The 25,967-nt window shown below is 44.8% G+C and overlaps 1 protein-coding gene across 6 annotated transcripts; it reads left to right on the top strand.

The window, feature by feature from the left end:
- The first annotated feature begins 4,253 nt into the window (after positions 1-4,253).
- On the top strand, positions 4,254-22,746 carry GOSR2 (golgi SNAP receptor complex member 2). 6 transcript variants are annotated; one of them, XM_025362734.1, is made up of 7 exons: positions 4,254-4,352; positions 10,964-11,028; positions 12,523-12,631; positions 13,487-13,619; positions 16,432-16,572; positions 19,983-20,088; positions 21,935-22,746. In XM_025362734.1, the coding sequence occupies exons 1-7, from the start codon at positions 4,324-4,326 to the stop codon at positions 21,991-21,993; spliced, it is 642 nt and encodes a 213-aa protein (XP_025218519.1). In that variant the 5' UTR covers positions 4,254-4,323; the 3' UTR covers positions 21,994-22,746. The 6 variants fall into 6 exon arrangements, with proteins under 6 accessions (XP_025218519.1, XP_025218521.1, XP_025218523.1 ...); XM_025362736.1 differs by having other exon boundaries at positions 19,983-22,746; XM_025362739.1 differs by lacking the exon at positions 16,432-16,572 and having other exon boundaries at positions 4,273-4,352; positions 12,526-12,631.
- The last annotated feature ends 3,221 nt before the right edge of the window (positions 22,747-25,967 follow it).

The following is a 25,967-nucleotide window of genomic DNA, read 5'->3' as shown; positions in this document are numbered from 1 at the left end:
GTGGTTGGATGATATATTGTTGTAAACATACATCTAAAACTTTGGTGAAATTTTATTCACATTTTTCTGCATTCTGTAAGCAAAAATCGCCATTGGTGTCATCACTAAAGAAGCACAGGAACAAACTGAGTTATGAAGCCAGTATTTGTAGGTAGAGTGAACAATGGTGCAGCATCATGAGTAACGATGTAACCAGCATTAAATAAATGGCATTATCAATACAACCAGCTGTCTTAGTCTATTTTCTGCTGCCATAATAGAATACCACACACTGGGTAATGTTTAAAGAAAAGAAGTTTATTCGCTCACAGTTCTGGAGGCTGGTAAGTCCAAGAGCATGGCACCGTCATCTGGTGAAGTTCATCCCATGATGGAAAAATGAAAGGCAGAAGTTAGTATATGAAACAGACAGACAATGGCAGCCAAACTTGTCCTTTCATCAGGAGTCCACTCCTGTAATAACATCGATCCATGCATGAAGGCTCTGTCCTTGCGACCCAATTGCCTCCCAAAGGCCTTTCAGTACTGCCACAATGGCAGCCAAGTTTCCAACATATGAATTTTGGGGGGACACATTCAAAGCATAAAATTCTCCCCCTGCCCCCACAATTTATGTCCTTCTCACTTGCAGAATGTATTCATTCCATCCCAATAGTACCAAAAGTCTTAATTCAATCCAGCATCAACTCAAAAGCCCAAAGTCTAAAGTCTCATCTAAACCAGATATAGGTGAGACTCAAAGCACAATTCATCCCAAGGCAAATTCCTCCAGCTGTGACCCTATGAAATCAAAACAAGTTATCTTTTTCCAAAATACAATGGTGGTACAGGCATAGGATAGACATTCCCATTCCAAAAGAGATAACTAGGCAAGAAAAGAAGGGTAACTATTCCCAAGTAAGTCCAAAATCCAATAGGGAAAACAACATTAAGTCTTAAAGCTAGAAAATAATCTCCTCTGATTCATGTCCCACTCCTGGACATGCTGGGAGGCTGGGCCCCCAAAGCTTTGGGCAGTCCCACCTCTACAGCCTTTCTAGGCTCAGTCCACGCAGCAGCTCTGATGGATTGGAGTCTCCTGCCTATAGTTCCCAGGCTGGAGTTGCATACTGGTAGGACTACAGTTTTGAGGTCTTGGAGATGGCTCCATTCCCACTGCTTCACTAGGCACTGCCCTACTGGGGACTCTACAGTGGCTCCAATCCCACATTTCCGTTCAGCATGGCCCTAGTGGGGACTCTCTGCAGTACCAGCTTTAAATAAGTGGCATTAGGAACTGGAGGGGCAGAGAAAGCTACATAGGACAATACAAACAGGTTCTGAAAAGTCATGACATTGTGAATAACAATGTTGTTCCCCTTTTCTCATGGTAGCCAGAAACTAGCGAGAAACAGCACATTTGACAATAGCATGAAGAGATAGTTCCTGGATCCAGACAGAAAGTGATGGTGCCTGAACAATGTAAAGAATATTCACATGCACATATTAGACAATAAACAAACACCTAAGTACTTTTCTCTACTAATTTTTCTAATCTTTGTTGTTAAATCACAATTCCTCACATGAGCCCATGAATTTTATAACACAGTTTTGTTTGTTTGTTTGTAAGGTGGTGTCTTACTCATCTTTGTACATCAGCCCTTGCATTGTGTTTGACACACAGTTATCAGCTCAATGAATATATAATGTAGGATGATTTATGGAAGGAGACCAATGGACTAAGTCAAGTGGACTCTGGTGAGCCTAGAAAACAGTTCTAGTAAAATGAAGGAGAGGCTAGAGGGTAAGTCATGCCAAGAGAATGTCAGCAGTATATATCAATTATCCAAGTGGTTTAACCACACACGAAAAAGAAAAAATGGGATATAAGTTAAAAATGCAGTAAGATGGAGAGTGGAGTTTTCTTCCATTTAGAGGAAGGCCTAAATACATGTAAAGGCTTAAGTCTTTAAGAGACTGAGAGGCAGAAGGGAGATCTTCTGAACTTCAATTTCCTTATCTGCCTTATCCACCTCCCAGGGATGCCATGAGACCCAAAGGAAAACAAGACATAGGCATGAAAATTATTTGAGAAATTTTTTACATTTCTATCCTCTGATAGATTTTTCTGATAGCTTCCAACTATCCAGAGAATAAAAATCTATAAATAAAAACCCAACACTGACATTTAAGATTTCCTGGCCAGGTGCAGTGGCTCACGTCTGTAACCGCAGCACTTTGGGAGGCCAAAGTGGGTGAATCGTCTGAGGTCGGGAGTTCGAGACCAGCCTGACCAACATGGTGAAACCCTGTCTCTACTAAAAATACAAAAATTAGCTGGGTGTGGTGGTGGGTGCCTGTAATCCTAGCTACTTGGGAGGCTGAGGCAGGAGAATCGCTTGAACCCAGGAGGCAGAGGTTGGAGTGAACCAAGATTGTACCATTGCATTCCAGCCTGGGCAACAGAGCAAGACTCCACCTCAAAAAAAAAAAAAAAAAGAAAAAGAAAAAGAAAAAAAAAATTCCTATGATCTGGTTCTAACCTTTCTTCGAATACTATTATTGCCCCAAACACCCTGAATCCAGCCAGAGGGGATTCATGTTCTTTCCTTCTGTTTGCCTTTGCTCAAGCTATCCCCTCAGCCTCAAATGTACTCCTCTTCATCTCTACCAGGCAGATACAACAAACATTTTCACAGTGGTTAGTATATACAAGACACTGTTAAAATTCTCTTGATTCTTGAAGGTCCTATTCATATGCTATTTTGTCCATGAACCCTTCTTGCCCTCCCCAGGGAAATGGTACTTTGGATCAATTGTAGCATGTATTCTACTTGATAATGTAGCTTGAGAGTATGATTGTCCTCTCAACAGACCACGAGAGATATGGGAGATTTTAGGGCTGTGTCTTGCTTGTGTACCTATCTCCAGTATCTCTGCATGGTACGTTGTAGATGCTCAACGACAGAATAAATGAAAAAAATAATTTCAGGAAAAGAATGTACATGGGTGGACAGTCTCTTGGGACACAAAACTGGGTGGGATCCAGGATCCAGGAAAACAGAAGTATCAATTTGTCAAAAAAAAAAACAAAAAACGTCTCCTGCCTTGGGAAGAAGAGCAGATAAGCTTGGAGGATGGAAATGGGATAGCCTATGTGCAGACACAGAAGTGTCCAAATCCCAGTCCCTGCTTAAATACCACCCCTTCATTAAGTCTTTCCTAAATGTCCTCCGGGAGACGACCCCCAGTTCAGCTCAATCTCTTTGGAATGTTTGTCTTGATAAATAAATGTTTGTCTTGATAAATAAAATTCATAGAAAGCCATTGGTTTGGACTGAGCTCCGCACTAGGCCCAACAGGCCAAACCAAAATAGTCACTCATGCTAACGTTCCAAGCCACAAAGCCGAAATTAAGCTGTTCATCTGACCTTCAGAGAAATCAGAAGAGAGGGGAAATAGCCATATCCCCATGATAAAGGAAGTCCCTTTGCCTTAACCAATACAAGTAAAATAACTTTGAAACTTGTTGCTTCTGCTTTTTTTCAGCCCTTTTCTGTCTATAAAGACAATCTCCTCTGCTCAGCTCATCAGAATACTCATTCTATTTTATAGAATAAGGTGTTGCCCGGTGCTAGAATCGCAAATAGCCAGTTAAGATCTATAACTACATTTCTTGTAATTTTATCTTTTGACAGTATACATATCTTATTTCCTTTCCCAGACCAGAACCTCTCTGAGGGCAGCAGGAACCTGGTTTTCCCTGCTTCATACATGACACATAATAACCACTCATTCATTCAATGTAGGTTTACTGGATGGATAAATAGGAATGGGGAGTAGATAGGCGGGAAAGTGAGTAGACAAATGCGAAACAGGAAAAGCTTGCGCCAGGAAAAACAGTGAAGAGCGAAATCTCCAGACCCCCGATTACATGGTTTAAAGCGAAGCCAAGTAAGAACCTCCCGTCCTTTCTGCGGCAGGGAAGAGCAGATGTCCGTCGCTCGCCTTCAACTTTGCTCTGAGGACCTCTCGTGAGTATCCTGCCATTGTCCTTCCTATTGCCTGACTCAATCCTGAGGCTAGCCTTCAGCAAACATCTACACCTCCATGCCCTTCACGTAAAGCCGAGCCTGTGATTACACTTATCCTTCCGTCGCCGGCCTCATTTCTCTTTCCCCTTCTCTCATCTCGCAACCACCGCTAGTAAGGCGCGCGTGCGGGCAGCCTTGGCCGGTAGGGGAGGGAGGGCCCTGCGACCGGAAACCGGAAACCGGAAGGGGGGCTGTGAGGACGTGTTCAGAGGAAGCCAGAGCCGGAGCAGTGGCCGGCCCGGCCGGCGACATGGAGCCGCTGTACCAGCAAACGCACAAGTGAGGGCCGATTGGGGAGCGGGCAGGGGCTAGACGAGGATAGGCCAGATGAGGCTGGCTTCCGGGGCTGGGGCCTCGGACGTCCGCCAGGGTAGAGGCCGAGTTTTTCCGCCAGGGCACTGCTGGGGATGCCTCCGAAGTGCTTAATCCTTGGCGGGACGCCCAGGTCAGACACAGACAGTGGGTTCAGCCTGGGGCCTGGAGACGTGGGGCCGATGACTCCTGGGGTCTGCAAGTCCGTGACTACCTGCTGGGTAGACTGGGTGAAGGGAAAGTGGCACCTGCAGGTTATAAAACTTTGTCCAGCACTTGTCAACTCGGTGCTCCTGGTTGGTAGAGCTCGAGAGGAGACACGGAGTAGGAGACACGGCCCCTGGCCGTAGGAGTGTACTGTTTAATTGGAGAGTCAAGGCACGTACGGGAAAATACTTTTATTCTTATTCGATTTATACTAAAGACCACGTTTTTATGGGACAAAGAAATTGCTGTCCACGTAGCATTCGCTGTTATTACTTGTTAATAGTATTTGATTACAGGTTATCGCAGAGAAAGTCGAATTTTAATTTAACTTCTCATGACTTAAGTTCCTTGATAGTGTCCTTTATTCGCATCGTCCTGCACTTTTGGAACTTGCTGAGATATGTAGTTGAATATGGTAATGGGGCCATACTTACCCTATTTTTTGGGGGAGGGGGCAGAATTTTATGATTTTTACCCTGTTTTGGGGGGACGGAATTCTATGATTTTTATTTTTTATTGTAAAATATACACAACATAAGATTTACTGTTTTAACAATTTTTAAGTGTACAATTCAGTGACATTGGGTAGGTACACAACTTACATCACTAAGATCCATTTCCAGAACTTTTTCATCATCCCAGTGTGCCTGTTAATCAGTAGCACCTCGTTTCTTCCTTCCAGAGCACCTAGTAACCTCTGTTTTACTTCTCTCTATGAATTTACCTATTCTAGATACTTATAAGTGGAGTCATACAGAAGTTGTCCTTTTGTATCAGGCTTATTTCACTTAATGTTTTCAGGGTTCATCTATATTGTAACCTGTTACCAGAATTTCATTCCGTTTTATGGCTGAATAATGTTCCGTTGTATGTATCTACCACATTTTGTTACCCACTCATCTGTTGATGGACACTTGGATGTTTCCACCATTGGGCTGTTGAGAATAATACTGCTATGAACTCTGGTGTAAAAGTATTTGTTTTAGATCCTCTTCTCAATTTATTGAGGTATATACCTGTCCTATTGAGAACTGTCAAACTTATGCTGTAGTTTTATTGATTAAAACACTTAAACTCACACTCCCAAGGCCTGGAAATGAAATGCCCTGAAGCATTAGGAGTAAGAGGGTGAAGATCCTCTTTCTCTTTCATTTTCTAAGTTTACGGGTTTCTTTTATTTTGACGATGAAGTGTTTCATTTGTGTGGGCGAAAATACAGAACCTACTTTGTAATGACAGAATTTACTTTTACACGGGGGAGCCCTATTCTCACATAAACATTATAGGAAGGGACTTAAACTAGTCTGTGAGTAATTTAGAGAAAGAATGAAACGCAATTATGTTCATGTTACTAAGAAAGGGCAGATCTTTCACAATCCCGGGGCACAATGGACATGGTGGTGCCTTGAAGTTAATCTGTTATGTATAGTCTTATCTAGTTAATTTAGTTAAAAGATGTTGCCAAGAAGGCCATGAGCCATTTTATATTCAAGAATAATTTTGTTTAGAGAGTCTTAGACTACCTGTTTTCAGTGCAGCTAATCTCAGAGAAAACTGCATGGCTCAGAAGAGGAATTCTAAGTGGTACCCCAAACAAGGTGTGTGGAGTGTAGATGAACTCTGTAGGCCTTCAACAATGCACCCTTGAACTCTAGCAGCTTGCCAGTTTTTTCTGTTAAGGGCCAGATAGTAAATATTACAGGCTCTGTTGGCTATGCAGTCTCTATAGTGACTGCTCTGCTGTTATATTGGGAAAACAGCCATAGACAATATATAAACTGATTGATGTACCTGTGTTCCAGTACAATTTTATTTATCAAAACAAGCAGTGGGCCAGCTTTGCCCCACAACTATTAGGCCCTCTGTTACCCCGACACTCATTAATTCATTAAATATTTATTGAGCACCTACTATGTGCTATGCACCATTCTCAGTGCTGGCAGCACAGCCCTGCCCTTGAGGAGTTTACTTTCTTTTATGCTGCAGTATCTGTCTTTCCTTTCAAGTGGTGAACCAGGAGTGGGAGTTCTGGTTCTAGACCTCCTTGCTTTGTTTTTCCTCATCTGTAGAATGGTGTTGTAGTTTGGGCTGGTTAAACTGTAAGGCTCCTTTCAGTTCCATGATACAGAACTGGTGACTGAATGACTTTCACAGGAAACACGTGGAGTCCAGTGAGCACCAGCAATGAACTTTGGCAACTGCAGAAATTAGCGATTATAGCTGAGTTGACACAACAGTAGCTAAACGTATTAATTTTACTGGAACTTTGAACCCAGTTTGTGGTTATCTCTTACCATGTCCCTGAATACATTGAATACATTGGAATTGGATTGACATTTTAAAGTTACTTGAAAACTCCTGAATCTACTTGAACAGCGAATGAGTGAAAATAAAAGATGAAAAACAGAATAAACATATTACACTTAAACGTTTACTTTAGGTAAACCTTATAGAGGAGCTAATAGCCAAGCTTCTGTTTTTGAGATCCCAGTGGTTGTAAAGGCGACCACATTTGTCCCGTATGTAGTCCAAGATCAGTCTCCTGTCCTGGATGTTATCATATGTCCAGGAAACAAGAAGCACTACATTTAACAAGCTCCCCAGGTGGTTTTGATGAACAGGTGGGCTTAAGAACTGTTACCTTATCTCAAGACCATTTTTTTTTTTTTCCTGAGCAGCTGGGCTTAAGAACTATTACCTTATCTCAAGACCATGTTTTTCCTTGATAGATTTTGCCCTTTAATGAGCAAAATGTAAAGGCAAAGTGAGTGAAATGAAAATGACCAGATTAGGCCGGGCACGGTGGCTCAAGCCTGTAATCCCAGCACTTTGGGAGGCCGAGACGGGCGGATCACGAGGTCAGGAGATCGAGACCATCCTGGCTAAAACGGTGAAACCCCGTCTCTACTAAAAAAATACAAAAAACTAGCCGGGTGAGGGGGTGGGCGCCTGTAGTCCCAGCTACTCGGAAGGCTGAGGCAGGAGAATGGCCATGGCCTGAACCCGGGAGGCGGAGCTTGCAGTGAGCTGAGATCCGGCCACTGCACTCCAGCCTGGGCGACAGAGCGAGACTCCGTCTCAAAAAAAAAAAAAAAAAAGAAAATGACCAGATTGTTGCCATTACTTTTAAGTAAAGTTAACACCAAACTTACATGATGCTGTATAGATTACATAGCGTTTTCACATTCACAGTGGTCAGAGGCAGCCTGGATGTAAAGTGGATGTTATGGGGTGGTGGGGGGTGGTGAGTAGTTTCATGAACTTTTAAAAAGCACTTCTATTAAAAAATTCTTCCTAGATCTTCTGTAAACCTTTTTAAAAGACAGCTACAGTGACCCTGGCTTATTTGCTACCATTTCTCTGCTTTGTTATATTATCGCCCAAGCCCACCATGGACCCCATGCTAGAGAGGGCATTCCTTATGGCCATGCTCCCAAGTCTTGCTTGTGTATTACCTGTTTCTTATTGACTTCCAGCGTGTTGTGTTGTCAGAATTCCCAGTTCAGTTTGAGACAGATTTTGCACTTGGCATATTAGTAGTTCCCACCTTGCCATTCATACTTGGCTTTGTTGTTTCACATTTATCTTTTCTTAGCATGAAATGTAGCGACTGGAATTGTATTATTAGCTACATCTTCTCTAATTGGTTCAAAGCAAATAGAGATTTGATGGGAAAAGTCAGTGGATTATGGGCCTGTACAAAAGTGGTTTGATGAACATCCCTGCCATTTACATCTCCTCAAGGTATCCCAGAAGCTCTCTAGGATACATTCCTCAAAGTGCTGGGTCATAGGATGGGCACATGCTGTATTCTACTAGTTATTGTCAGAAAGCATTTAAAGTGTTTTACCAATTTATAATCCTACCAGCTGGGTATGAGAGTTCTAGTTTCCCTATTTCCTTATTAATGCATATGTTCCCAAACTTTAAAATATTTGTCAGTTTGACGGGCTAAAGAAATGTGATCTCAGTGCTTTTCATTTGTGTTTTCCTAGTTGAGTGTCATTTTGTGTATTGATTGACCATTTGGGTTTTCTTTCCTGTCATTTGCCCTTTCTTCTTTTTTTAAAAAAAAATGCCTTGTTGGACTTTTCCTATTGATTTGTAACAATTCTTTGTATATTTTCTGCACATCAATCCTTTGTTATCTGCTGCAGATACCCTCCAGTCTGTGCTGTTCATTTACTTGTTTATTTTGTGGCTTTGGTGTACAGAAGTTTTTTATTTTAATGTTGTCAGATGTATCTGTCTTTTTCTTTGTGGTTTGTGGGTTTTGTGGGGGCAGGTAGTTTTTGGATTTTGTCTTATTTAAGAAATCCTTCTGTAACCCAAGGTCATTTATGCATGCCTGTATTTTCTTCAGAAAGTTTGAAAGCTCTGCTTTTTCCAGATAGGTTTTAAGTGAGCTTGAGTTTATTTTTATGTATTACCCGAGGTGTCCTTTTTCTGTACGGATAACAAACCGGAGCTGTTGGCATTTATTGTAGTCCCTTCTTTCAAAAGCTCCCAAATACGTGGAGCTGTGTCTGCGCTCTTTCTTTCCTCTTGGGCCAGCTGTAGGGTTTGCCTTTCCTTGTCCATCTGTGCCTGCACTGCCGCCATCTTGTTTCCATTGTTATAGTCATAATGGCTGGTTGGACAAGTCGTTCCTCCCCCTCCTTCTTCAGAGTGGTCTTGGCTATTCTTGGCCTCCCCACTTTTTATTATGTCACTGTTCGTGTTGATAATATTATGAACTTTCAGATTTTTCTATTAAATCAGCATTGAAAATTTACCTCACAGCCTGCGTCAGGACTTCCTTAGAGTCCTAATTCTCCTTTCCATCCCCGTTACCCTCCGGTCCCCTATACCCGTTCCCTTGTTTGCCCTGCTTCAGATGTCGGCTACCTCAGGCTGCATTCCTACATCCACCCCCATACCTCCACACCCCCGCATCATCCCGGAATATCCCGGACTGACTTTCCAGAAGCAACGGTCTGGTCTTGGACTCTAGCAGTGATTTCTAGTTGCTTCTCAGGGCCACAGGTCTTGCCTAGGAGCACCCTGGGGAGTCATTTCACAGCTCGCCCGGCTTCTTTTGGTGCCCGAGGGCATGTCTGGAGGCCACAGGGAAGCCCTGGTAAAGACTGGGCACCAGCTGAAGCCGAAGTTGGGTGCCTGGCTGGCACTGGTAAATTTGGAGTCCTGGTTTGCAGTGCTCATGATGGAGACTGGTTGCTGACCTTTCCTCCAGCGTTGGGGATGATGTGAGAGTCCAGCAGGCTCCCTACATGTGGGCCCTAACTTGGGGAACCTCCACTGTGAGCACCAGGAAGTGGACGGTGGGGCCAGCATAAGCAGTATCCCAAGGACTGATCATGGAGGACCACTAGGAAGGGGGTCCTGAGGCTGTCCTTGGCCAGGCCCTGGAAAGCCTCCAGAGAGTGTTACCCAGATCCGGGGTACAGTGTTGCATTTCCAAATGAGATGGCAGTTCCTTCTTTCCTTGATATTGTCAGGGGAAGATGTTTACCAAACAGGAGGTCCCTGTCTTTCAGGGTCTTCCTTTGACTGGTTTCCTCCAGTGAGTCACTTCACCGTCCTCTTCCTCTGACCCGATTCTCTTTCAAGCAGCCCTCTCTGCTTGTAATCCACATGTCTCGTATGAATTTTTGCATATCAATTTTCTCTATCTTCCTTCACCAAATGATGTCTCCCTTCTTCACAGTGATGCTCAGAACTCTCTCCGTCCACAAAACTTACCTGGTTTCTTTTTCTCAGCCCCGCCCCTCTGTCTGCTTGCCTGTGACACCACTGTGCAGAGCTGCCCCTCTTTCTGTTTGTTTATACTTATGTGTATTGCTTTTCTCGTGAATCTTCCCAGGACTTGTTCATGTCTGTCCAGCCTGTCATTCCTAATTATGTTGTTTCTCAAGGACAAGGATTATATCTCCCTTGCTCTTTGACTCTTCCTAGTACAGGCCAGTGCTTAGCACATTAGGTCATAGAACAGAAAGTAGGATTGGCTGGGTCCGGTTCGAGGTTTATCACTGGCTGTGTGACCTTGAACAAGTTACATAAGCTTTCTGGGCTTCAGTTTTATTTATAAAATGAGGATGATAATAGTACTTTCCTCACAGGGTTATTGACTTGGCAGAGTCTTTTGGATATGGTAAGCACCCATAATCTGCCTATCAGTGTTATTGTTAGTAGTTAAGATATTAGAAACCATGCCAAAACGTGGGACCTAAAGTGCCACATACAAATTTTACCCTTCAGTGATGCTGTCAATTTAAATCAGTTACATGTTGGCATCAGAAACATTGTCTTTTCTGACTGAAGCGCTGTTGATTACTCCTGTCTCACTCATTTCCTCCCTCTTCCTTTGATAGGCAGGTCCACGAGATCCAGTCTCGCATGGGACGCCTGGAGACGGCAGACAAGCAGTCTGTGCAGAGTGAGTAATTAACTGTGGAGACCAGAGTCCTTTCTCTGATGACAGGGTGCTAATGGGCTGGGTTTCCTGACTGCACTCTGCCTCGGGGGCTTAATGATTCAGCGTGGAATGAGTTTTGTTGTTAGGGTGGACAGAAAAACCCTATGGCAAAATCACTGATTTCCCTGAGTGTGCCCCTTGGAATCCCACAAGTCTTATCCCCCATTACCCCTCCACTCAACCTGACATGGCCCTATGGGAATGGAAGCGCTTGCCTCCATCTGTCTTAATCTAATTACCTAGTCCTTAGAGGAATGTACTCCATAAAAATTCAGAGATGTTTAACTGGAATTGGCCATTTCTTCTGAGCTGAGAACTGTGGCTTTTTAGGAGGATTATTCAGAAACGAACAGCAATATTAATTAGTTTAGTTCCCACAGCATGGTTTCTTTTGAGAAGCATGCTGGATTTTTGGTTTTTTTCGTGGTTTTTTTTTTTTTTCTATTCTAAGGAAAGATGTTTTTTCTGAGTCAGTCATATGGACACCACCTGCGGGGGCTGCCTACCCACCCCACTGCTGGGCTCCCTCCGGTCCCATTCCTCCTGTTCTCTCACGTCTCCTTTCACAGCTTCAAAAGCAGCTCTGTTCTTGGTTCTGTGCCCCACCTTGTTCTAATCTCAACTGTCTTTGTTTACTGTGGGCGCAAAGGCCTAGGAAGGGGCAGTGTCACTGCTGTCACTTCTTTATGGGGCAAGAAGCAGTCTGGATGCTTTCTTTTGTGCACAGTTTAGCTTTTTTGTTCATTGGACTTTGTTTGCCTTCTCAGCAATCTCGTTACATGATTAGAAATGGAAAGAGGTCATTTTGACTGTCTTATCCAAAGGGATAAGGAAAATAACCGTATTTATCATATCTCTTTACCTCTGTGGATTCTTTCCTGGGCCTTTCCTATTGATATTTGGTCTATTTTGGGGATGTCAACGTTGCTCAGCCCACCCATTCTTACAGAAAGCCTTAAGGGAGCTCTCCTCTGTATGTTTCACATACTAATCTTCCCCTTCCTTTATGCTTTTTTTTTTTAAGTAAAAAAAAAAAACAAACTCATTACTATAGGGAATTCAACTGGCAGTCTTTTTACTAGGTATTTATAATCCACGTCTGAGAAATCCAAAGGAAAAGACCTATATCAGAAAATTTAGCTTAAAGTATTTATTTGTACAACCTTTGCATGTTTATTTTCTAAAGGTAGGAAATTTATTTCTACAGATCTACCTTCAGCTTTTTAAAAAAATTGGCATTGTTGTGTCATTAACAACTATATACATGTACTTTTTTCAAAACAACATTTACGGCATAATTTGAATTTTTTCTGTTATTCATTAGTGTATACATTTTTCTCCTTTTGAAATATGTAGTTCTAGTTTATTGGATATTGAAAAAAAAATCTGTAATTTATTCTAATTTAAGTTCACTATCTCTTTTCCAGCAATTATTCTTTTTTCTTTTTTGTACAGTAGTAGAAAACGAAATCCAAGCAAGCATAGACCAGATATTCAGCCGTCTAGAACGTCTGGAGATTTTGTCCAGCAAGGAGCCCCCTAACAAAAGGCAAAATGCCAAACTGTAAGTGCTGACCTCTGACATGGCACTGCTACTCCAGGCCCGGCAAGACAGGCGTTTCTCCTGGGGGGGAGGCGATAGAATATTCTGAAAACCCACGTACATGTTGAAAAACTACGACTACGCAAAGAAAAAGCCCCCCCAAAGGGCACAGTTGTATCTGAGTGATGCTCCTCAAAATAAATAGCCTGTGAGGTTTGTGACTCAGAAACCTTGTGACCTCTTTGGTGTCATTTTGAAATTTTGCCTCCAGTTCTGTTTTTCTGACTAGACCCATAGCCACCTGAAGCCTAATGTTGCCATGGAGTTTTGTTCTGCTCTTTGGTTCCTGCTGGGTTCTTCTTGGGTTGAAATGAAAAATCACTTGAATCAGTCTACCCATAATGAAATGCTGATCTAATGTTTGATACTCCACCATGAAATTAAAATGAAACCACCTTCGCCACTCCACCCCCAGTGCCTGTTTCCAAAAGTTTTATGAAACTTTGTGGATGCTTTACCTCAAAGATGCCCTTGGGCTTCTTCCAGGAGAGCGATATAATCCATAGAAGGTCAAGAAGAGGTCAGCGAGCCTGCTTCCTGTCCCCTGTTCCCTGTCATGCATCCAGAATCAGAGAGCAACAGATTCTGAAGTAAAGCTGCCAGAAACTTGTGTGCTACCATCTCACTTTAACCACACGTTACTTCTTTACTTTCAACATCATTGATCAAAATCAGATCTTGTGGTGGTGGGGTATAGTGTGGGGTGGTGTAGGGAGAAGTAAGGAAATGCCGTCTTTCCTGAATACAAAGCCTGGCCCCCTGAGACTCTGCTGCCCTGAGTTTCTGGAATTTAATCTCTCTCTCCATCAATTCCAGTCGGGTCGACCAGTTAAAGTATGATGTCCAGCACCTGCAGACTGCGCTCAGAAACTTCCAGCATCGGCGCCATGCAAGGGAGCAGCAGGAGAGACAGCGAGAAGAGCTTCTGTCTCGAACCTTCACCACTAACGTAAGCCAGGCCTGCGGTGAGGGTCGGCCTGCATTTGACAGATTGCGGGGGCTGGAGTTCAGATCTCTGAGCGCCATCTGTTTTGGGGGTATCTGAAGAAGACTGGTGATGAGGAAACCAACTGGAAATGACGGGAACTTTGTGCATTGCCACAGAGACTAGACCTCGACAGAGAATCCCTTTTTCTAAGACAAAAACCTGAAGAGGAAGCAGTTAAATTGAAGGAGAATAGGCAGAGGTGAAAATTACCTGGTTGGACTGGTCTGAGACAGAAAGGTGGAAGTTCACATAGTGGAAACGTTTTTCTGATCAGATAGAGACAGATGATTAGAACTTAGGCCATTTGTAGAGAAGGCAGTATTTCAAAGCTGCCTGCGGGCAGTTGCCGTTGTGCCGAGTATGTGTGTGGTTCCAGTGTCAGGTGCATTAAAATGTTTTTGCCCCTAGTCTGAGCAGCAATTTGGAGGAATTTGTTAACAGATGTGTAGGGTTAGACGGACTGCTTGCCTGAGTCTGTCTGAAAATGTGTTGGTGTGCATGTTTGATTTCTCAGAACCCATTGTCCCTGCCCTTTAGTCTTAACCAGATCATTTCCTGCACGTGGCTGTAGAACAGACTGGTCTTTTCTGTGTCCTGCATAATATATTCTACTAAGTGAAGTGTGCTTTGGCTTTTTGTATTTTGTTTTTTACAGAGGATTATTTTCTAAAGAGATGTTAGCTTTCTAAGCCTGTTGTTAAAATTCACATCATTTCCCGCTTTGTAGATGTTTAACCCTCAATGCTGCATCCTTGCTTTGCAATAAATTTCCCCAAGTGTTTCAGGCTCTGCCAACGTTGTTTTGCTTCCCCAGACTGAGCAGTCAGGTCACAGTGTTTAACAGTTCAAAAATTTAATGAACTATAAGACACACTAAAAGATGTTTGGATTTTAGATCGTTAATAATGTAGTATTCAGGCCTTTTTTAGACCAGGGATGATCGCTTAGGATTATTTTGTTTTTTGCTAGCCTGGTGTGATGCTGTGCATACAGTCAGTTCTTAATAAACATTGACTTGCCAAATGAAACTTCTTCCTGGTCATTCTACCATCTGGAGCTATAATACATTTTTCTGAGAGATAATGGCCCATCAGCCATACTGTTTTAGATGGGAGGGTAAGAAAGATTTGTATGTAAATGGCATTTTGTAAGTGTTTGTCAAATTACTGAAGAGAAGTCTCTAACTGAGTCTTTCAAACACCAGCGTCTTTTGACGCACTGGGCATTAGCTGCATGCAGAACACTGATTAATTCAGGCACTAGGAGTAAAGCACATGATGAAATTAAAAGACCTGACACCTACGTGTGAGGAGCTCCCCTGTTAGCAGGGGCAGTTGAAAATGCACGTGTACAAAATGATTCCAAATCTGAGCAGCAAAGAAACAGTGGCATAACCTTTTTTTTTTTTCTGACAGTTGAAACTGGGATTTAGGTGGTAAAAACAGCACTAGTAGGACGGGGCACAATGGCACACACCTGTGATCCCAGCACTTTGGGAGACCAAGGCAGCAGATTGTTCAGGAGTTCACCATCCTGGGTGACCTGGTGAGACCTTGTCTCTACAGAAAGTATAAAAATTAGCCGGGCACGGTGGCATGAGCCTGTGGTACCAGCTACTCGGGAGGCTGAAGTGAGAGGATCACTTAAGCCTGGTAGGTCAAGGCTGCGCTCTATCCTGGGTGACAGAGTGAGACCCTGTCTCAAAAAAAACGTGAAACAAACCCCAGCACTACTTGGCAGGAGAGTTTGTGATTGGCAGAAAAGAGAAGGGAACACTCTCACAACTGGTAAGGACTTGGCTCCTGTCTGTAGTCCACTTTCAGTGCAGAAGTAGAGCCACCAGGATGGGTGTTGGTGTTTCTCTCTACAGTATGGGTAACAGGGCAGGCCGTGCGCTCAGTACCCAGATTCCCACCTCCACTGGACTTCTTACCAGCTCTGTGATCTTGGACAAGTTATTCTACCTTTCTGGGCAGTTTTTCATCTATAAAATGGGGAGGCCTATGGACAGATTGCTTGAGCGCAGGAGTTCGAGACCAGCCTGAGCAACATGGTGAAACCCTGTCTCTACCAAAAGTAAAAAAAAGAAAGAAAGAAAAATACTGGGCATGGTAGCATGCACCTGTGGTCCCACTGCTCAGAAGGCTGAGGTGGGAGAATCACTGAGTCCAGGAGGCTAAGGTTGCAGTGAGCTGAGATCATGCCACTGCACTCCACCCTGCGTGACAGAGGGAGACCCTGTCTCAAAAAAAAAAAAAAATATATATATATATATAGAAAATGCAGAAGCACAGCCTCCTCTATCCTTAGTTAACCCTCAGTCTACTTGGAGAGGTAAACTATAGATAAAATAGCTAAAGGACACGAGCAAACATTTAACATTGCATTAAGGGGAAGCCAAGGAAAGGAACATTTGGGACAAGCTAGGTTAGTGAGTAGTCAGAGAAAGCCTTTAGGAGACACCCAATGAGGTCTTGAAGGAATGGCTTTTCCTAAGAGGAGACAGTGATACAGAGACAAGTATCGTTGGAATTAATGTTATTTGTGGAGTGGAACTCATTTGGAGAGTGACAGATCTGAGGAAGTTCCTCTTCTGTGTGGACAGAGGCCACCCCAGGCCTTTGCTTGGCTTTTTCTTATCTGTTAGGGTCCGCTGATTCTTGCACCGCCGCTCTGGCTGTTCTGGCTTGGCCTTGACCAAAAGACAGAGCAGTCAGACCCCAGGAGCTGACTGACAAGCAAAGTTAATCAAGTGCCTGTGTTTCTTTCACAGGACTCTGACACCACCATACCAATGGACGAATCACTGCAGTTTAACTCCTCCCTCCAGAAAGTTCACCACGGCATGGATGACCTCATTTTAGATGGGCACAATATTTTAGATGGACTGAGGACCCAGAGACTGACCTTGAAGGTGGGGTCCCTGCTGGGGGACAGGGAGAAGGCCTCTTGTTTTAGCCTCATCCAATAGTTCAGTAACTGTGTTTATATTTTGATTACGTGTCCTCAAAATTGTGATATTTTGATGACAAGACAGAGCACTTGCGTTTGGGATCCTTTCTGTTGGAGTTGAGTTACTGTGAGCCTGAAAGTACCCAGTTCCTTTGCCAGTGCTTGAAACAAACCATGAAGTGGCCTCTCTTATTATCCAGGTCTTTTCCCATTTACTGAACTTATCATGAAAGTGAGTGCTACTACGAGGGGTCCAATCACAGGCTGAGAAATTGTGTTACAGAATCTACTCTTGGAAGAATGAAGACGTGGCTGTCCTTTGGTACCTCACTTTAAGGTGGCTTTCCCTTAGGACCCCTACTGTGGACTGCCTTATAACTAAAACCTTTTGTATTTCAGTAACTGAATCCCCACCGTGCAGTGTTAGGGCTGCCTGGTTGTTTGCAGTAGATTAGAGCTTTAGAAGCTTCTAGAGCTTCTAAAACCCATGCTGGTGATCCCAGCGACTCTTCACTCCCTAGCCTCAGGTATTCCTAGAAGCCCTGACCAGTTGGCACTGCTGAGACTCCAGCCCCTGGGAGTGGTTTACAGAAACATTACACAGACTCTGATGTCAGTCATGATGTTTCAGCCTCTGCCCTTTTCCTGTATCAACCCTGATGGATAATAGGGCGTGGGTTCTGTGTGTTATCAGGGTGTGGTCCCCTGTGAATGAAGCACTCCCAGCCACTGAGCTGTGAGAAACAGTCACTCGGAAGTGTGAGCTTTATCTTAGTTTTTGTTGGACCATGTTGAGCCTGTCAGCTCCACAGGACTTCAGTGCGTTTCTGAACAGTCCCTGCCATCTCTACAGGGGAGAGGGTCAGGCAAGCTGCAAGTGACACTCGCCTCCTGCTGACAGTTGCAGTGTCTCAGATGGCCTGGAAGGGTGGTCTCCAACAGCCTGCTGGGCACTCCCCTTTCATGAGAGCCACCTGTGGTGAACTGAACTGATACGTGTTGATTAGTCTGCCCTTTCTTTAGAAAACTGCTACTCTCCTTTTCATATCTCAGAAAAACAGTAGAGGCCTTTTAGGAACAAACTCCATGTCACATGATGAAGAGCCAGTGGGGGTTAGAGCTTCCTGTTAAGGCACATGCAGCTTCCCACTGAAGTCTGGCAGCACTGGGGCGTCTGTACACCTCCTGGCACCCACACTGATTCCAGAGGGGAAGCCTGTGAGGTGGCTGGGGGTTGAGACTTGAGGTTTCTAATCACTTTCCTCTGCACACCTGTGGCTACCTGGTGTTTGTCTCTTGATTCCCTTCATCCACTTCCCACCCTATCTCTGTCAGGGATTTTCCACCTACGCCATTCGAAAGGAACATAGGAGAGGGCATGAAGGGGCTAGGCCGAAACACTCTGAAGACTGGGGCCAATTTGTGGCTGAAAATGAACACATGTTTTGAAATTTATGGTCCTTTTCAAGTGATTTAGAAGGTTGATCCTTAGTCTCATACGGTGATGAAATAATCTGTGTTCAGAGCTAAGCAGGACTTGAAGAGTCTGATTGTATTCTCTCTTGGGAAAAAAATACATTTCTCTGATCTCTGAAGGCAGTGAAGTTTGACTTGTAATTTCTCGGGCTAAGGCTTGTTAGTTGCTGTCTGGGCAAAATGTAGATTTTGGATTCCTGTCCATGATGCCTAATGTTGATCTCACTTTCCTTGCTTCTCTCAGTTGCTCATTAATGTGTATTTATTTAAAAAAAAAAAAAAAAAGATATGGGGCATGAGGTTAGATGCCATTCATACAAGTTGCAGTGGGTGATGTGTGCTGAGTGACTTGGGGTCTGCCCCGGCATTCACTTATACTTGTTACTTACTAAGAAATTGAATGTGCTTTAGGCTGAAAATTAGAAAGCAGTAGGGAAGGACAGGCTGGATGGTTTGTGTTTTGGTTTAGGAATAAAATGCCCTTTTGTTTCGGTGGTGGGTGATGCCATTTACAGAAGGGTTTTAGGTCATTGTGTTGGTGTCTTTCTGTCTTTCCCACTTCAGACCCTCTTGTAAATATGGACTTGACCCACCCATTGTACTCAGAAGAAACCTCAAAGATTCTGCTCTACAAAGTAAATGGGTTGGTATCAAGGATTATTGGAACTAGAGAGCCGAGGACAAGTTTTTTGATGTTGCCTTCTTTTTTTAGTATAAAATATTCTAATTTTAAGTATTTTTGTTGAGATGTAATTTACAGACAGTAAGGTGTACAGATCATATTTTTACAGTTCAGTGAATTTGGGCAAATGTATCAACCTTTGTAACTCACACTCCCATCAAGGCCTGGACCATTTTCATTACCTCTGAAAGATCCCTCAGACCCCTTCCCAGTCTGTTGACCCCTCTGCCCCAGGCAATCACTGTTGTGATTTATTTCACCATAGATGAGGTTTGCTTGTTATTGAGCTTCATATAAAGGTATTCAAACTACTATTTTCTGTGTGACTTCTTCTTCCCAGTTATGTTTCAAGGTTCATTCACGTTGTTACCTATTTAATTCCATGTTGGTAGTCAGGTACTTTTTATTGCAAAGCAGTATTCCATTGGTGCAGGTATACCATAATTTGTTCATTCATCTTGTAATTAATGATACCATTGTTTTCAGTATGTATTTATTTATGTATTTTTTTGAGACAGGGCCTCGCTCTGCCACCCAGGCTGGAGTGCAGTGGTATGATCTTGGCTTACTGCAGCCTCGAACTCCTGGGCTCAAGTGATTCTGTCACCTTAGCCTCCCAAGTAGCTAGAGCCACAGGTGCATACCACCTTACCTGGATAACTTAGAAAGCGTCTTCACTACATGCCCAGGCTGATCTTGAACTCCTGGCCTCAAGTAATCCTCCTACCCACCCCTCCCAAAGTGCTGGGGTTACAGGGATGAGTCACTGTGCCTGGCCTGTTTGCAGTTTTTAGATATTTCCCTATTTTTTTTCTAGAAGCTTTAATTGTGGCTTTAGCTTTTATGTTTAATTCTATAACCCATCTCAAATTAATTTTTATATATAATGTGAATTGAGGTTCAGTTTTTACATACATATCTATAAGAGAGATACATATATATAAAGTACATATCTATGATATTATATAGCCAGTCGTTCCAGCACCATTTGTGGAAAAGCCTTTTCTTTCCACTTTGCTTTGCTCTGGTACCTTGATCAGAAATCAGTCAACCACATGAGAGTGGCTCTATTTCTGGCGGATACTGCTTTCTGTGTATTCTGGCTGTGACCAAGAGAATGTCTGTTGGCAGAGCTCCGTCTCCTGATGCCATTCCCTCACCTTGGTAAAGCGACTTGATGTTTTTTTTTTTTTTTCTCTTTTCTTCTGCCCCAGGGGACTCAGAAGAAGATCCTTGACATTGCCAACATGCTGGGCTTGTCCAACACAGTGATGCGGCTCATCGAGAAGCGGGCTTTCCAGGACAAGTACTTTATGATTGGCGGGATGCTGCTGACCTGTGTGGTCATGTTCCTCGTGGTGCAGTACCTGACATGAGCCAGCCACACTGAGTGGCTGAACAGCATTCCCACGGCCTGCAAGTGTGTGTGCGTGAAAGAGAGAGGGGGGCCCAGAGGCCACCTTTTGAAATGTGTGCCTGTCTGAACTGTGAAGACACTTGGGAGTGATTGTGATCTAATTTCCAACCTGCTCTGTTTTCTGTGACATCTTGGAGGGGGAGCTAGTGCCACCACCATACGCGGTGCTTAGGAAATGAAAGAAGTCCCAGGTCTGTCTCTCTCACTCTTGCTGTCACTGGGGGAGGGAAAGAATGGCTTTGGTGGCTTTGTTCACACAACTGATGCGTGCCCTGGGAAGGTGTCCACAGTGAGCCCTGCGTGCAGGACTGTCCACACGGTTCACACCTTGTCACCATCTGGCCTTTCTGGCTCCTGATAGGCTGGAGCAAAAGTGAAAAGGAGAGGAAAGAAGCCTCCTTTTCTTACAGCCATTATATTAAATAGTAGGTCGATTCACATGCTCCTAGCCACCTCCCCTGTACTCCAGTGACATGTAGATGACTAACTGTCAATACTTGACACCCTTCCCTGGAAGCAGCTACCTAGGGGAAACAAGATGCTATTGCCGATAACAAGATTTTCCACACTGCAGTTGGGTGTTTCTCCTTTCTGAAGTGAGGCCAGTGTTATTCCCTGGCAGTGTTCAGTCTTGACCCTAGTCACTGATTTTTTCTAGTTGTTAATAGAGTGGTTGGCTTTTAAGGTTCAGAGACTGGGGCTTGGCACCTGTGCCCAGGCCTTGTGGGCCTTTGCCCCTTAGAAAGTAGCTGTAGGCAAAGATTTGTGATTTTCCAGTTACAGTCTCAGCTCTAGTTTTAGTATCTCTAATTCTTTGGTTCCCTTCTCTTCCCTGAAATATATTAGCACCTGCCAGCCAGGCCCCCATTTTACCCAGCCAGTGTGGGCAGATGCCACCGTGGAGACATCTGTAGTGTGTATATCCTTGTAACACTCTGTTTTCGGGGAGTATGATCTTTTTCCTTCTCTGACCAGCCCTGGATTCAGGCCGTACTAATGCCAGCTGTCTTGTGGAATTTAGTATAAAGCCAGTCTGTCTTGAAGTCCATCTAACGTGATTAATCACTGAAAGTCCCAGAAAGACCTAGTTAGTGTATTTTCTCATTTACCACAGGCCTTGCCAACCCTACCAGCCCTGGGCACAGTAGCTTCATGGCAAGACATAAAATGACACTCAAAATCCTTCAGAACTGGAAACCTGCTCAGTATTAACCCCACCTTTGGTTGTCCTGCCCCACCTGCTATGTTAGCTTCTTGTTGCTTGAACTGTCTTCTGTCTTATTTCCCTTCTCTTCTGTGTTCCTCTTCACCTCCCTTGCTCCCCTTCCTCCCGCTCTGTAGTCATGTTGGTCTTTTCAGGCACGTCTGTGGCATAGCTCCCCTTTGGTAAGTTTTCTTAATTGTCACAGATTAACTGAGGTTCCTGGATGGCGATTTCACACTTTTGGTCGGATGAAATCTCCATTGTTCCTACCCCTCTGGGCCAGACGGCCGTAGGTTTCCAAGGAAGGAGGGATCTTTGACTCCTAAAATGGGTTGGGACCCTGCCAGAGTTAAAGCAGTGACTGGAGGAGGGTGGACTGAGGCGTTGCGGCATCTTTAGACCTATATCTGTCCAACCCTGGGGATTCACGTTGACATTTCCATTACACCCAGCACCGCTGCGGTGCCAGGGACCTAGCACGGGCCTCTTGGTAATCCATAAAATGGATTCTGAGACTACGACAGCATGGCTGTCCTGTCCCCCAGGCACCCAAGGATCCTGCCAGACAGCACACTTTGGAGGAAGGTCTGCAGGGAGCAGCTGAGCCATTTGTTCGTGAACTCTGGGAGGCAGAAGTCCCCGCACCCATCATGCGTGGGCCGATAGGACGTCTTTTCATGGTGTGCACCAGTGCTTTCCACATTTGACTAGTTGGCTTTGATGAACTCTCATGCTGCACCTTCAGAGCCAGTTCTCTAGTTTGGGATAAAAATTGCAGAGGTGCATTTTGGGTCTTTACCACCTGGAGCTGGTGGACAGCAGCCAGTGTGTCTGGACATCCAGGAGCGTTGAGACTACATGTCACATAACCACTTTTCACACATCTGCTTTTGGTGCCTGGTGAAAAATAGACCTTGGCCTCACAATGTGACTGTCTCCGCCACCTCAGAGTGTAGGGATGGGTCCAGGCCAGTGAAGGAGCACCCTCTAGTGGAGGCGGGGGTGAATTCTTATGTCGAGCTGATGCAAGAATCTCTAGTAGCCAGCCTGTGTGACCTTGTACACGAGTTTGGTGTGCCTATTGTGATTTAAAACAGGTGGGTTATCAAGAGGAACTTGGGATCTCTTTATTACGTGGACATTTACTTCAGGGGGGACCGTTGTAAGAAAAGCGAAACTCCAAGATCAAGTAAGTGAGGTGAGTCTTAAATTTTTTAGAAGATTTCACTGAGGAGTTCTGTCCACCCTTTGCCCTAATGAATTTGAATGGGTTTAATTTGCGAATTTGGATTTAGACCCATTGTATTTGAAGCACATCAGCTGAATAAAGTTGAGGTTTATTTTACTTAGAAAATCACATTTTGTAACGGAATTGGATACTCATTTTTATAACTAATGGCCCCCCTTTTTTATGTTTCTAGACCAGAGATTCTCAAACACTACTCCATGGCCAGGGGCTGGGCTGGCTGCTTCAGAAGCAGTGGGGAAACTTTTTAAAATTACATATTCCTGGGGCCTACCCTAGATCTGAACTAGAACCTTTTTTAAGTCTCTAAGGTGATTTTACTTATTATTATTATTTTTTGAGACAGAGTCTCGCTTGTTGCCCAGGCTGGAGTGCAGTGGCGCAATCTTGGCTCAGTGCAACCTCTGCCTCCCGGGTTCAAGTGATCCTCATGCCTCAGCCTCCTGAGTAGCTAGAACTGCAAGCGTGTGCCACCATACTTGGCTAATTTGTGTGTGTGTGTGTGTGTGTGTGTGTGTGTGTGTATTTTTAGTAGAGACGGGGTTTTACTGTGTTTACCAGATTGGTCTTAAACTCCTGACCTCGAGTGATCTGCCCGCTTCGACCTCCCAGAGTTCTGAGGTTACAGGTATTAGCCACCGTACCCAGCCTCTAAGGTGATTCTGATGTGTGTCTTTTGGAACCACTGTCTCCTAGACGGAAAGCTTCTGTCTTAAAGATGATCACATTTAAAAAAAAACGCTGAACTGGCTCAGCGTACACTGTGTAAAGAGCAAAACTTGTCAAGTCCAAAATAAATTCTTATTGTTTATATCCTACCTTAATCCAAAAAGATTTGAGGAGACTTTGAGGAAATAACTGGAACAATGAGATACAAAGAAGTGAGGCACAAGAACAAATCAAGTCGGTGTAGAATGTCAACACCAGGAAAAGGAACTCAGACGTTCTAATGCCCTAAGAAATGTTCTGGGGAACCCCTAATTTGACTACTGTCTCAGCGTGGGGGCGGGGGTGACATTTGCTCAAGGGAAAGCCCAGGCGCTTCCTAAACGGCTTGCCTGTAGGCCTTACCGGAAGTCAGACGGGGTTTTTCCTGGCTCCATCCCTGCCACCCTCTCACTCCAGATGTGCTCCATCATTTATCCTCATTGTGCAGACAAGGGCTGAGCTGTGGTTACTCTCTGAAGGCCTCACAGGGAGTCCGGGAGGAGCTGGTCCCTCATCTAGCTTGGAACCGCAGGCCCACTTAACCTCCCACACTTCCCGTGGGGTGCTCTGCTGGGGTCTGAGAGCTGTGCAGGGGACCGAGACAGTGCAGCCTGCTGGCAGGAAGTACAGAGCTATAAGGTGTTTGGTGCAGACCTTTCAGATGGTACAGGGCAGGTTCCCTGTTGGGAAATAATTTCCTAACTGGAAGGGGAGGGAATCTGAAGTGAAAGTTGTCCTCAGGCCTTGCCCCTAGGGGGCAGCATAGCCCTTTCCTTCCTTCCTTCCTTCCTTCCTTCCTTCCTTCCTTCCTTCCTTCCTCCCTCCCTTCCTCCCTCCCTTCCTTCCTCCCTCCCTCCTTTTTTTTTTTTTTGGAGACAGAATCTCGTTCTCTTGCCCAGGCTGGAGTGCAATGGTGTACTCGGCTCACTGCAACCTCCTGGGTTCAAGCAATTCTCCTGTTTCAGCCTCTGGAGTAGTTGAGATGACAGGTGACTGCCACCATGCCCGGCTAATTTTTGTGTTAGTAGAAACGGGGTTTCTCCATATTGGGCAGGCTGGTCTCGAACTCCTGACTTCAGGTGATCCACCCACCTTAGCTTCCCAAAGTGCTGGGATTACTGGCATGAGCCACCGTGGCCGGCCATAATTTTTGACTTTCTAAGGAGTCTCCTGTGAGGTCGAGGTTGAGAACTACGGCTGTCGGTCTGTAAATGGGGTCTTATTCCTGTTCAGCTGGAAAGACAAGATCTACTCGTGAAACAGCCGAGGTTGAGGGTGATAGTTTAGGGCGGCCATTGCGGTGGGGGCAGTAACCAGGAAGAGCTTTCTGTGAGAGGGTGAGGTGGTGGGTGTGTGAAGGAGAGGAGACGTTGTGGGAGCAGTCGAGGGGCAGGAGCAGCCTGGGGGAGGGAGGAAGATCTAACCAGCCCTGGCTACTGTGGGCGCTGAGGCCTGATATGCTGTCTTCTGCGCAGCATCCTCCGCTCACCGTCCTCCATGCTGCAGCTGGGAAACTCTTGCTCAGAGGCCTGAGTTCATGCTGCTGAGATGCTACTGAGAGCTGGAGAAGCTGTCAGGCTACTGTGGGTGTGGACAAACCCTACTGTCCTAGGAAGACCTGCCCATGATCTTTTGAGGTGCAACGTAGCGTGATGGGGTTGGTGGGATAGTGTTTGAGATGGGGATAGCGGACATGGCTTAGAATCTGACTTTGCTGTTTATTAGCAACCTAACCTTGGGCTTAATCACCCCAGCCTCAGTTTCCTGTCTGTATTCAGCTCGAAACAGAGTTGAATCTTTGCGGGGTGGTAACTCATCAGAGAGGAACAGGTATGGGCTGTGCAGAAGGGAAGCAGTTCTCCTCCCTTCTTTCCAGCCCAAGCAACAGGATCCACATTCTTTCAGCCAAGACCACTTGGCCGTGCTCACCTCCTGGCAACTTCTGGCCTCCTCTAAGAGTTTCTTGTGCCCCAGGCCTGTGGACTGAGGCAAGAGCTCAGGGAGTGAGGACCTCTGTAGGAGGGGAGAATAATCACAGCTGCCCCCAAGGACCCCACCAGGTTGTTGTGAATGTCACAAGGTAAAACCCTGGAGATAAACCCCTGATTGCTGCTGGGTGCTGTCCAAATTATTGTTGCTATGTGCATAGAGTGAGCATAAATTCAGTGTCCATAGTGATTTATTCTAGGAAACCATTTCTTTTTTTCCCCCTGTGGCAAAGGGCAGCCTCTCTTACCTTAATCCAGGGGCCCTGGGAGACCCTTGGAAGGCGGGGTCTCCGGGGCTGAATTCCAGAACAGCAGCTGTGGCCACCTCCTTAGGCCACCTGGGAATCGATTCTCTGTCGTCACTCACTTGAAGGGAACCACATTTAAATTAAAAATGTAGGAGGCCTGGGATAGTCCCTTTGTGGGAAAAAAAAAAAAAAAAAGCTCAAGCTCAGTATTGCACCCCTCAAACAGAAAAAGGCAATTTAATAATTATGAGAGGCCGGGCAGGGTGGCTCCCACCTTTAACCCCAGCACTTTGGGAGGCCAAAGTGAGTGGATCGTCTAGGCCAGGAGTTCGAGACCAGCCTGGCCAGCATGGCGAATGCCCGTCTCGACTACATATACAAAAACTAG

The sequence above is a fragment of the Theropithecus gelada genome, chromosome 16, assembly GCF_003255815.1.
Source record: "Theropithecus gelada isolate Dixy chromosome 16, Tgel_1.0, whole genome shotgun sequence".
NCBI classification, from domain to species: domain Eukaryota; kingdom Metazoa; phylum Chordata; class Mammalia; order Primates; family Cercopithecidae; genus Theropithecus; species Theropithecus gelada.
This window is presented reverse-complemented; position numbering and strand designations above follow the sequence as displayed.